Source organism: Neophocaena asiaeorientalis, unplaced genomic scaffold (genome assembly GCF_003031525.2).
Source record: "Neophocaena asiaeorientalis asiaeorientalis breed wild unplaced genomic scaffold, Neophocaena_asiaeorientalis_V1.1 scaffold205, whole genome shotgun sequence".
Taxonomy (NCBI): domain Eukaryota; kingdom Metazoa; phylum Chordata; class Mammalia; order Artiodactyla; family Phocoenidae; genus Neophocaena; species Neophocaena asiaeorientalis.
Window position 1 is genome coordinate 1,717,734 of NW_020174369.1, and position 13,079 is coordinate 1,730,812.

At 43.4% G+C, this 13,079-nt stretch overlaps 1 protein-coding gene across 6 annotated transcripts in view; it reads right to left on the minus strand.

Moving 5' to 3' along the window:
- Positions 1 to 13,079, minus strand: part of DAB1 (DAB adaptor protein 1) — a 282,989-nt gene that overhangs the window by 66,045 nt on the left and 203,865 nt on the right. For all 6 annotated transcript variants that reach the window (XM_024756252.1, XM_024756249.1, XM_024756247.1 and 3 more), the window contains exons 4-5: positions 5,961 to 6,092; positions 5,229 to 5,348 (exon numbers count right to left, since the gene is read on the minus strand). In XM_024756252.1, coding sequence (XP_024612020.1) covers positions 5,229 to 5,348; positions 5,961 to 6,092 — 252 coding nt within the window. The remainder of the gene's footprint in view (positions 1 to 5,228; positions 5,349 to 5,960; positions 6,093 to 13,079) is intronic.

Sequence of the window (13,079 nt, forward strand, 5' to 3'; positions counted from 1 at the left end):
TAACTACACAAAATCTTTTTTTTTTTTTTTTTTTTTTTTTTTTTTTTTTGTGGTACGCGGGCCTCTCACTCTTGTGGACTCTCCTGCTGCGGAGCACAGGCTCCGGACGCGCTGGCTCAGCGGCCATGGCTTACGGGCTCAGCCGCTCCGCGGCATGTGGGATCTTCCCGGACTGGGGCACAAACCCGTGTCCCCTGCATCGGCAAACGGACTCTCAACCACTGCGCCACCGGGGAAGCCCACAGAATCTACTTTTAAAACTCAGCATCAAGGACATTCTAAGCTGAAAAGAGCCTTGGATTTATTTTGTGTCCAGAGGTCAGAGAGACCTGGCTACGAGTAGGGACTTCTACCTCTTGCTAGCTCTGTGACCCTGGGCAAGATACCTTATCTTTGCGAGGCTCACTTTCCTCATCTGTAAAGTGGAAATAATGATATAAGGGACTTGGGGCTGCTGTGAGACATAATAAGATACTGCATGTAAGCGCCCATTCACAGGGACCTGGCTCTATAACTGTTACCACCCCCCCACACACACACCCCATTTCCAAGAGTCTTGTTGCTCTGTAAAGCAAGCCAGCATCTCCTCTAACAGTCCTATGATGAAGCACTAGTTGCAAAGAACAGAAAAGGGCCATGCCCGAGAGACTCTTCAGTCTTATTTGCTCATTTTACAGATGAGTAAACTGAGGCCCAGAGAAAGAAAGGAATTGACGAGGTGGCTTAATTGCTGTGGATTCAGTGTGTGACCAGAATGAAGCCTCTTCTTTACAGTCTCCATGTGATCTTGTTTCATTCTCGTGCCAACATGTGATTTAGGGAGAACTTATTCCCCTATTTTATCATTGGGAAAAGTGAGTCTCAGAGAGGGCAAGTGTCTTGCCCATTACCCCTCAGCCAAGTGTAGTTGGTGACAGAGTTCCCTGCTTGCTGAAACTGGTTCTTCCCAGTACACTAGACTGCCCCCGCAGAATCCCCCGCAGGGCACAATGGGAGCCCTGCCAACTGTAGCTAACTCTGAAATCAGGAACCTCTTATACTGAAAAGCCTAATTTTATTTTCAAAGGTGATCCCTCTTCATAGGATGACTGGTTAGTGGTTTCCTCTGGCCTCATACTGTAACTGAGCAGGACCCTGAGGGGTCTTCCCTGGACAGACTCCTCCCCCATATCCTCTGAAAGTACCTAGATAATAGGATCTGATATACATCTCCTGAGCTGTTTTGCAGATGCTAAAACCTCCACCAAATTGAAGAAATTAACTACTTGACGACCACGAACATGTAGCCCCGAGACCCACTGGTGCCTAAGGATTGATACTGTGACACCACCTTGTTACCACACGATTAATCAATCAGAGAACCGTGCACGAGCTGATCACATCCCCGCCACTCCCCTCCCTCACCTGGCCTTTAAAAATGCTTTCCTGAAACCCATTGGGAAGTTCAGGTGTTTTGAGCACCAGCTGCCCTGGACTCCTTGCTTGGTGTCCTGCAATAAACTCGGCACTTTCCTTCACCACAACCTGGTGTCAGTAGATTGTCTTTACTGCGTCGGTGAGCGGATCCAAGTTTGGTTCAGTAACAATACTGAGACACTGCAAGGTTGTACCTTAAAATCTGACATTGAGGACAGATATGCAACTTTTCTGTTTAAAGATAGAAACTTCGTAAGCAATGATTTTAAACAAAGACTCAAAGCGCAAGCTCACGCTTGAATCCAACCCAGACGGATCCAGTGGATAGAAATAGATTATTACTCCATAGGGCTGGTTAAAGCGAGTTGTTGGTAGAGCTAACGTCATATTTTGGTCATTTAGAATTCTGTGCATTTGATGGAAATGGAAAATCTGTTTTACTTTTGTTACATAAGTAATGCACGCCCAAGGCAGAATAACAGACCACACAACTGAGTAAATTAAGGAAATTAAAATCACTTATTTAAATACATTAACAATATTCCTGCTTCTGTAATGTTTTTATTTCAAATTAGGACTAAAATTCTAATTAGTGAAAAACTGGAGGTTGTCATATTTGTTTGGTGTGCGCTGTGCTGTAATTACTCAGACTCTTTGATGGAAAAGCAGAGGGGAAGCAGCGTGAGTCCCGCCTTCACACACCTGCCTGGGTTTGATCCCGGCTCTGAACAGCTGTACAGCCCTGAGGAAGCTACTCAACATCTCTGAGCCTCAGTTTCCCCCTGAGAAAGCGGGATTAAAATACCTATTTTACAGTATATTTAGGAGAATTAACGAGGTCAAAAGTGTGTTCAGCAGACTTGTGGTTGCCAAAGGAAGGGAGTTGGGGGAGGGAAGGATGGGGAGTTTGGGGTTAGCAGATGCAAACTATTACACAGAGAATGGATAAACAAGGTCCTACTGTATAGCACAGGGAACTATATTCAATATCCTGTGATAAACCATAACGGAAAAGAATATGAAAAAGAAAGTATATATATGTATAACTGAATCATCTTGCTGTACAGTAGAAATTAACACAACATTGTGAATCAATTATACTCCAATAAATTTAAAAAAACATGTGTTCAGGGTTCTTCACATAAGCAGACATTTAAGAATATGACTTTACCTTCCCTTCAGAAGGGGTAAAACTTTAGCTAGACTTTCTTTTATTCAGTTAATATTCCCAGTGTTGTCTCCAAATAGCATTTTTGAATTTGGTCTTCATTTTCAGTAGTGCAGTTGACTTTTTATAAGAAATTCAACAGCACATTCTTTTGAGAAATGAAGGACCCTATTATATTCCGGACAACGACCCTCCCATGGATTGCTTTAGTAAAATGGAATGTTTGATTTCTGAGCCAACTGAAAATAGTTAAGCTCCATTAAAACCCAGTTGGCCATTAACCATGTCTACAATCAGGCATGAAAACTACTGGTAAATGGCAGGGAAGTGGGAACCAATTCATGTGAAGGTATTTTAACAAGCCCAGAATGACGAGAAGAGCAACGTGGAGCGTGTGAGTGAGGAGACAGCCCGTGGCTGTTCAGCCCCTTCTGTGCACTTACTGGTGGTGGTGCAAAGGCAGGAGAGGAAAGCGGTTTTATACCTGATAAATGTTTTCTTCCATTTCGGGATCACGGATTGGCTCGTGTCCAGCCTCAAACACAATGTACTATGAGGAACGGCCAGAGAGGAAAAGTCAGAGGGGAAAATGAAAGAGGGGAAAAAAAAAGCATTTGGAATTCAGGATATAAATCGCAGTGAGCATTAAAGACACAGGCACAGGAGAAAACACCTTAAAGAGACAACTGAGTTACTGACATTCCCAATGGCCTGACACATTCCTGCCTCTTCTAAGGAAAACTGTGTCCAATGGTCAGCCCTTTAGCCATGTCTGCATAAGCCCTCTGCAGACCTCTCTGGGGATATAACCTCTTCATTCTGCGGCGTTTATCTCGGCAGTGTCTGCGTGTGCTGGCACTGCTGAGTGGGAATGATATCTCCTGGGATCCCAACTTTGCAAACCCTGGGTTACAGTGGTCTCTCCCCTTTGCTCCCTAAGGCCCAGGGTCATATGCCAATTCTGACTTTGCTCAGAAGCCCCAAACTCCCTCATCTCATAAATATCACTTTACTTTACATTCTCAGTTTTAAATACCGAAATCAACTTTTCCACGTACGTGTTTCAGACTCTAAAGGACTGGGCCATTTCAAAAGGGGCAATGCTTGTCACTCTCCCAGCCCACGAACCAGGGGCTGAGCTCATATTATAGACAAATCCACGCCTCTGGCATTCTAAAGCAAGGCCTGCCGTCCAGTGCACCTCTGACTTTTGTTTGCCATCTATGTCAGATGCTTCTTCTCCTTCAAGTTATTCGGACTCTACTACTTTTTTATCCATATTATTTTCTTTCTGTCATAGCAGTAGCAGCTCTCTGGGTGAAACTCTGCATTTATATAGAATGCATGTGTGACACACACATACATAACCCATGGGTGCCCCAGTTAGAAATGTAAGTTTCAGATCATCTTTTATGTCCGACAAGTCAAATGTTTGGCTTTGTTCTCTCCTTGGGAATAAGCACAGAGTGGGAGAGCCCTCCTCTTCTGCATCTGTTTAAGCAGAGCATATCCTTGAACCCAAGACAGGCCATCTCTACCCACACTTAGGCTCCAACCTTGAAGAGAGCACAGAGAAAGCTACGGGCAAGCATGTCTCTGGGATCTCCCTTCCCCCACTCACAACAGCCCCTGTGCCATGAGCCAGGGAGTCAGGGGGCAGCCTAGTCAATCCGGGGCCCGAGGGACTTCTCCTCACAGCCTTTCTCAAGCTCACAAACCGTCCTTCGGGTTTGTGTTCAAATGTCGCCAAAATGTCAGTCCCCATCTCTGGTTCTTAACTCACCGAAGCCACCTCATTATTCAGTCTCTCTAATGAACTCAGAATATTCAGGAGACTCTTGCAAGCATTCAGCTCTGGGATCAAACTTCTACAGATTGTGGAGAGGGCTGAGGCAGGGCAAGAAGGGAGAAGTCTATTTCCAAATCCCATGCTATTGATGCCGGCCAAACTTCTGTTAGTTTTTATGGAAATTCGCTCCTGGAGGGGGTGGCAGCCCTCACCCTCAGAAATAATCTTGGTCCCTCTCCAGGCTCTGCACCCAGCGGATCCTTCAGGTCTCTGATAAAATGTCTACACCACAGGCCTGGCCATTGCTGACCCTCGACCCCAACTAGTTTCAGAAATTACCTGGTATACAGGATCTTCAACATCCTCTTCCAGAATTGTCTACCGCAGAGTGAGGGAAGGGAGGATGCAAAGCAGAGGATATAAAGCGAGAGATGTGAGACGGTATTCAGAAATTACAGGACAGTGAAGAAACCAGCTCTGGGTAGGAGAGGCTGGCGGGTCATTAAGGCAGAAAACAGGCAGAAAAAAAATGAAAACCCCGGTGATATTTTACCATTGCACAATCATCTCCAAATCTGATCCCACCCACTGCTAACAACAGCAAACGCAGTTGGGTTTCCTTAGGTCTCCTCCCCTGAAATCTTCCCCTGGTTTCAAGACTTCACTTTCTCCAACACGTCTAGAGTCTCAGTGAATAAGCACTCACGTCTAGTGGCTTCGCTTTCAGTCACTTACACGGGAACCTTTCATCTTTGTTTATTTCTACTCGGCAGCAGGAGGAGAAGCCTTGACTGTCAGTTTTCACATCTGTTTATTTTAAGCCCCTGTTGTCTCAGGATAAATTCACAGGTATACCTGATACACAGCTTGTTCGCATTGCTTATCCTTTTGTGCCTTTTTTTCCAATTCTTCTCTTTGCTTCAATTCATAAATAAGTTGAAAGAGATCTCTCAAGTCCAGAATAACGGGTTCAGCCTGGAGTAAAAGGTGGTAAAGCACGTTAATAAAAGGATGGTTGCTAAGCTGCAGTGACCAATTTTTGTTTCTGCTGGCTACAACCCGCAGTCCTTCCTTTTTTTTATTAAACTGCAAGCATTCCATCTGTAATTAATTCTACCTTGTTACGTTGGTTTAGCAAAATTGCGTCTAAGCTCAAGTTCATTTCTTCAACTAATTATATTTGCAAATTCGTAACAATCATTAAGCATAAAAGGCACCGCTTTTATTTACTAGTAATGTCAAATTCAATAAAGTTAGGGTAGGCCTTATGCAAAACAGCTATTTGTTTCTTTGTAAATGAGGCTATGAACACAAGGAAACTTATTTGTACGGTGTGCCTCCGACCAGCTTAATCAGAAAGGACAACAGTTAGTCATTACGAAATAGCCGTTGGGAAAAACAACAACACAACTGGACGGGCGTGACATGCTTCTCTGCTCCGAGGCTGTTCATCTTTTCTAGATGGGAAGCTGAGTGTCAGCATCGCTGAGTCACATGGCACAGCGGGCCTCCGAAGACCGACAGCGTGGCTGTGCTGTCCCAGGAAAGGTACGGGGAAAGGCGTCCTCTTCGGATTGGGATACTCACCGCCTGGGCTGTTTTGATGGCCACGAATCTGTGATTCCCTTCCTTCCCACAAACGTATCCGAAGGCCCGGTGGTCTGTGATGTCCTTGGCGATGTAGGAAATTTCGTGAACAGCGTGATGCTGCTGAAGGGCCTGTGGAAAACAAAAAGAAGAGCCTATTTCAGGGGACTCTCCCTCCGAGCTGTTGCTCAATAAGAGATGTGTTCCTGCTACATGTGAACAAGCCCGGAGGGCTCCGGAAAAGCTGTTTGGTGCAGACGGAAGGAAGAAGAGCTGTGCCTGCCCTTCAGAAATGGAGGCTTCCTTCCATGGTCTTGGTGCTGTGACCAGAGAGATAAACAGGGCTGTTCAGATGCTGAAAGAGCATCTGGCTCTTTTTTCTGCTCGCCAGGACCGGTCGGCCTCACTCCGTGGTGCAGGCTCCTGCCACATCTTTCTTCATGACGCAGCCCAGTCTAAGTTCTGGATTGACATTTAGTACATTTACGTACCCAGGGCCTCTGCTTGCCCTGCTGGAAGATGTACATCGCACAGTGACAGGGGGTGCCCTTCGCATTCAGAGAACCATAGATGTGCGTGGTTATAACCATTTTCCAAGAGGTGGCGATAGAGGGACTTGAGGATCAAACACCCTTCTTTGTTTTGCCCAAGTTCACCACACCTCTGAGGCTTTTCATGGCTTGGTCCTCATGTCCGCAATGCCTGTTCTTTTTATCCACCTGCCTGAATCCTATTCCTCTTGCAAAGCCTATTTGAAATAGCCCCACCTCTGTGAAACCCCCTGATCAAGGCTTGCCTTCCCTTTCCCTGCAGATGTGATTCCTCCCGCTTCTGTGTTTCCCTAGAGCTTTAGGCTATAGCGATACTGAAACTCCTGATGGATTCCTCACACACAGCTACCCTGGCTCCTGCTTTCGTAGATCTTCCTTCTCTGATACATTTGCCTAAATCCCAGTCTTCCCCACCAGCCTCTGTCTTCTTCACCTTTGCCATCCTAATACCTTGCACTGTGCCTGACCCACAGTTGTTGAACTAAAGTAAATTGGGATTGCTGATCAGTAATTCAAAAATCTTTTGATACTGACCTTCCTGCCTTTATTATCTAAACTTCAACAAATAATACTCACCATCCTGTTAAGTGATGGTGATCTTTATGGCCATTTTTCTATATTAAATGTTCCTAAGGCAATCCTCATTAAACAGTCCTCTGTATGTATCTGTGCATTATACGATGTGCTTCAAGTCCTTACAAAGGACCTTTTCATTATCCGGGGTGTTAAGAAGCTTGCATTCTAGCCACTATATGTGAACACAAGGCACTCACTGTACCTCTCTGGATCTCCGTGTATTCCTCTATTAAAGAAGAACTCTGAACCAGATCCATGGCTCCTAACCCAAAGCTCTGGATCTACTGGGGTCATTAAAAATGATAAAAAGAGGTACCAGGCAATTTTCAACATTTCAGAAAGCTAAACAGAAATGTGTAATTATCCCTCATAAGATGACACCTTTCATTGTGTGCGCAAATGAAAACGCCAAGTTTATTTAGAACCGTATCCGGCTACTGTTGTGCTCCTTAGCTCATCTTGGAGCAGATTCTCTTTGGCGATTAGTGATGGATTCAAATAATGCAAATAGGAAAGTGAATGATTATAAATGCTTTTTTTGTGGTGAACAAAGTTTCCCACATTACTAAGTTTGTAGAGGGAAGGAGAAATGTAACACAGGAGAATCTGGTTACGAAAATGTTGGGAACCACTGGAGTACATCTTCTCCCACGTCTCTTTCCATCTCCCCGGATCCTTTAGCCATTTGGATCTCACATCACACAGCCAGCCTCTCAGGACAGTGGGCACCTGCCTCTCATGAAGGCCACTGCCTTGGTTCTGAATTATTGGCCCTGACCTTCCAAAATGTCCATTCCCCAGCCTGTTGCCATCTTTCCAGGCTTCTGACCTTAGGAATCATTTCTGCAGTGGAATTTGCTGCTGCACCTTTCCCTTCCAGAGTCTGGCCATTCACTCATCTCTTTACTACTCTTGGGACTCTCCAGGTGGCTTCAAGCCTGTCCAGGTTGCCCAGTGTCTACTGGACACGATGCTTGGAGGGTGGTATCACTGCCCGGTCACCCTAGCCCCTCAAGTGGCCATAAGACAACTGTATAATTCTAGTGGATTTTCACACAAAGTTGGTGAAGAAGGAAGTATTTGTTAGTAAAATGATCAAGATCCATTTGTTCCTGCTTTATTAAGAGAGCATATTTAGCTAGCAGAGAAAAACTCCTCAGAGAGCAGTAGCTTTTTCATGGTGTTAATGATGTAAAATCGATGAGATTTATATTCACGAAACATGGGGGTATTGATTTAGAGGCTTTTGTGAGCTCGAATGGTATACAGGAGGGAAAGTGGGAGACAAAGGCATCCTCCTTCTCTCCCTTTCCTGCAAGTATCTCTTTCTCTGCATAATACGGTGAATGTTATCCACATCTTCTATTGAATCAAAGTTTGACGGCAGTACTTATTGATTGCCAAGTGGAATATTGCTCTAAAATTAAACCACAATTACAAGTCTTCCTGGTGGAATTAGATTTGGAGATGATTGTGCAATGGTAAGATATCACCTACTAGGCAAGACAGCAGATGGAGATGTTTTAATTTATCTGGGAATGCTCATTAAGTGTTTTAAAATCAAAACATTTTTAGCGCCTGATGATATCTAATGTGGCCTCGCGAAGTGTGGCTGTGTGTGTGCGTGAAGTGCTGAAAAATATTTGTAACATTACCTTTTCCCATAGTTAATTTTAGGACATGTTAAAAAGGATGGTTCTGGAAGAGGCTCATTCATTTGGAAACGAAGAGCCAGTAAGGGGATACGTCTCCACTTTCTCCAACCTTAATCATGCACGTGTCATACAGATCCTTGGAAATACAAATATATTAGAATTCTGCTAATCCCACATTATCACATTCATCTTGGCAATACAGAGGACCTTGTAAATACTTGTTCCTTGAGCCTCAAAATTGCTCCATGTCGTCAAACAAGTTTTATCAGCACAAATCAAAGACAGCTGGAGCCAGAGGAAACCTAAATATTGTATAGTTCACCTCCGAGTTTATTCATGAAAGGACTGAGGGTCAGACTGTGTTCTGGCTGGACCAATACTTAACCCAGGCCCCACTCTCCCTATTCAGGATGACGAAGCATTGAAAAGAGGAAACAAGACTATTTAGAATTAAGGTTCCTTCCCTGAGACTCCTGGGTCCCTAGACCAACAACAAAACCATGATCTCTGATAAGCTGGGATGAAGAAAGGGAACTGGAGGAGGAGGTAGAGTTGAGGCTGTTCTGGATTCCAGCAGGATTCTGAGGTCAGAAAGGGTCATCAGTCAGAAGGTTTGGGGTCAAGGCCAGCTATCAGGATCTCAACAAAAAAGGTCAAGACCGCATGGTCTGGAAGGGGACTCTCGGGCTTGGCTACCTGTGGTATCTGCTGAGCAGCCAAGGCCACAAAGGGGAGGTGAGGCCCTTGGTCACAGGAGAAAAGGACCGTTTCATCCCAGGAGTGTTTCTGTGTGGAGTTTCTGGGGTGCCATGGGTTGTTCTGGAGGTGCAGAGAATCCTGGGCCAGAGGGAGAGGGAGAGAGTGGGAGAGGGAGAGAGTGGAGGAAAGACAGATTCTGGGTGCGCTTCTTCCACCCTTCCTTTGGAAAAGAGTTTTTGTCTTGGAAAAACTTAGTCTAGATATTAAAGCACTGCCCCCAAATCAAAGCAGATATTTGATTTTCACGAGTCTTCCAGAACACCCGATCTTTCCACCACCACTTCATTTACTACTCCTATTCCGAACACTCTCATTGAGGATGAAAGTTATTGCTGCAGAATTCCAAGGCCAATTCAGAGAATAACCTCCCCAACCCAGTCTGACTTTCCTCCCAGGGGTGAGAATAATCTGAAGGGCTCATCATCCCCCTTTGGGTTCTGGACTTCCCCACCTCTGTGCCATTATGCGTGTTGTTTTCTCTGCTGATTGCCATCTTCTTCCCCTGACCTGTGTTTCATCAACTCCACCTAACTATATCATACCTATGCTCAAGGCCTAGCTCCAAAATCCTGTTCATCCAGGGAACCTTCCCTGACTCCCCTGTTTCCCTTAGAAATAATTCCCAACCCTAGATTTCACTGGGTTGTATTTTTTCTTCTATGTGGGATGCTTCATAACTTCTTAATTTTGCTACACATTTCTCCACGCATATAGTTACTCACACGGTATGTATTAATGCTTATTGAGTGCCTGTTCTTTTCTGGATCTCATGCTAACTGCTACACCTATCCAAAGGATTAAAACATAGTCCCTTCCTCAAGGCCCTTGCAATCTCATAGAACAGGCAGGCAAAGAAACTAACAACCACAATATAAGAAGACAAGCTTTAGATTAAAGGGTTATGTAGGGTCAGAGCAGGAATGGGAAGGGGCATCAGGGAAGACTTGACAAAGGAGCTGACCTCGGACTCAGTCTCGAAGGATAAAGGGGAAGTCCCCAGTAAGTCAGGGGGAAAGCATTCTAGGCAGAAAGAATGTAGCATGCAAAGGCCTCTAGGTCCTGAGAACAGGACATTTGGAGAACATCTGTGCATTTGTTTTCTCTCCGCTTTGGGGATGTTAGGTCCTTGAAAGAAAGATCCATGTCTGGTTCTCCTCAGTCTTATCCCAGTCACTAATACTGTTCCTTTTGAACAATAAGTGCTAAGTAAGGTTTCGTGAATTAAAGAAGGAAGGAAGAACCAAGCTATCCAAGATGGACACTGCACAAGGTAGTCACTCGATAAATGCTCAATGATTGATTCAATCAGGTTAATTCACGACGTTTCACATAGGATTCATTCTGTAAACAGAAGGTTTCTTATCTGATCACCATTTTTTTCTTAGCATTTCCATGAGCCATTTACCAATGTTTAAATGAATACCAAATTGTTTGCAGGGTTATCGTCTGACAGGATAAATTACAGAGAAGACTTAATTTGTAGTATGGTTCAATACAGCCAATTAAATACAGTATGAACAAAAATAGATACATGAAAAATATACTACTTCACACTACAGGCAGTTACAGTGGTTAAAATCTCACAAGACAAAGAGAGACCCAGGCTCACTATAAAGGTCTTTCTCTTTTCTAACATATTTTTGGATGCATTTGCTGCATGGCAGTGCCAACAAGGCTGGGAGGCAACCCCTGTACCAGCCCCCAGGCACCCCATCATCAAGTGTTCAACGGGGTAGGTCAGAGTGAATTCTTCCCTAAGTTCCCATCCTGAAATCTTCTAGAACGTTTTACTCAAGGCCAAGACCAAATTTCCAAAGACCCCAGTCTCTAGCTGAAGAGGCAGCCTGATAACAGAGGAAAGAATATGAACTCTGGAGCCAGAGAGAACACGATTCAAATCCAAGCTGTATCACTGACTGGATGTGTAGCTTTGGGCATGTCCCGTGAACTTCCTGAGGCTTCTCTTTTTGTATAATATGAAGAATGATACAGAATCCGAAAAGTTGTTGGAAATATTAAATTGCCTCATATAAAATATACCAGATACAGTTGAGATGCCACTTTTCGCCACCAGAATGAAAAAAAAACAAGATAATACCCAGTGTTGACAAAAGGATGGGGAAACATACTTTCTTGGGCTATTGGTTTTCTATTTGTACCACGGGACCAACAGTGCCTCTCTCATGGTCCTGTTAGGAAGACGGATGACTTAGTCTGGTATATATAAAGGGCTTGGAGCAGTGCAAGGCACACATTATAAGGGCTATGTAAATGTTGGCCATCATGGTTATTTTTGTTATTTGTGGGAGTGTGATTTGTTGCAACTTTTCTGGAGGGCAGACTGGCTGTACGTTTCAAGGCCTTAAGGATATGCACAAACTTTGACTTACGATTCTTCTTGTAGGGATTCAATTATCTGCAAATAATGTAAGATGTGGGCAAAGACTTGGATACAAGATAGTCCCTGCAGTGCTATTGGAATAGTGAAAAATTAGAAATGTCTGAAATGTTGAGCATTAACTGATTGGTTGAAGCAACCGCATTTTGCTATAAGATGAAATAATATGCGGCTAACTGAAAATCATCTTGGGAACGTATGTATTTTTTGCTGTGGAAATATATTCACAACATGGTACTGAATGAAAAAATAAAAGCATATTACAAAACAGTGTGTTCAATATGATCCTGCTTTTGAAAATCCTATGATTATCCATATATGTATGTGTATAAAAAGTCTGGGAAAACATCCAGTAAAATCTTAACAAGAGTTCTCCCTTGAATGGTGAACTTATTAGTGATTTTAAAAACTGGACTTTTTGCTCACTTATACTAATTTTTTTTTTTAATTATCCCTATTTATACAAGTTACATAAAATACTAAGCTTCCTGGACTTTTCTATATGGGATGATTCTTTAGTTTGTCAGGATGTATATATGGATACTTTATATATATAAAAATCAGCTCCAGTGTGTTAGCAACAATATCTTTTTTTTCTCATCTTATCCTGAATATCAAGTACAGTGCCCGACATATAGTAAGGATTTAGTACATATACATTTTTATTGTGGAAAAATATACACAACTTGAATTACAATTTTAACCATTATTAAGTGTATGTTTCTGTGGCATTAAGTACATTTACGCTGCTCTGCAACCATCACCACCATCTACTTCCAGAACTTCTTCATCTTCCCAAAGTGACCATCTGTACCATTAAACACTAACTCCTCAATCCCCTTCTTCCAGTCCCTGGAAGCCACATCCTATGTTCTGTCTCTAATGACTTTGTCAGTACCTATTTTTAAATGAATAATTTGAATGAATGAATCTGTCAGTAAAATCCTGAGTCCAAGTCTGTCCTCGAACCCCCTCCCCACAACCCTACTGGCTCTACTTCTGTTTCTGTAACACTTGCTTTCCTCAGCTGTTAAAATAAGGAGGTTGGCTTCAGTAAATACTCATGTCCTTTTTTGCTCTTAACACTTCTTTTGAAACTTTATAACAAGACAACAGCTATAAAAGGCAGCTTCTTCTTAGTAACTCTCTAAACATATGTTATAAACACACAGCTCTGGAA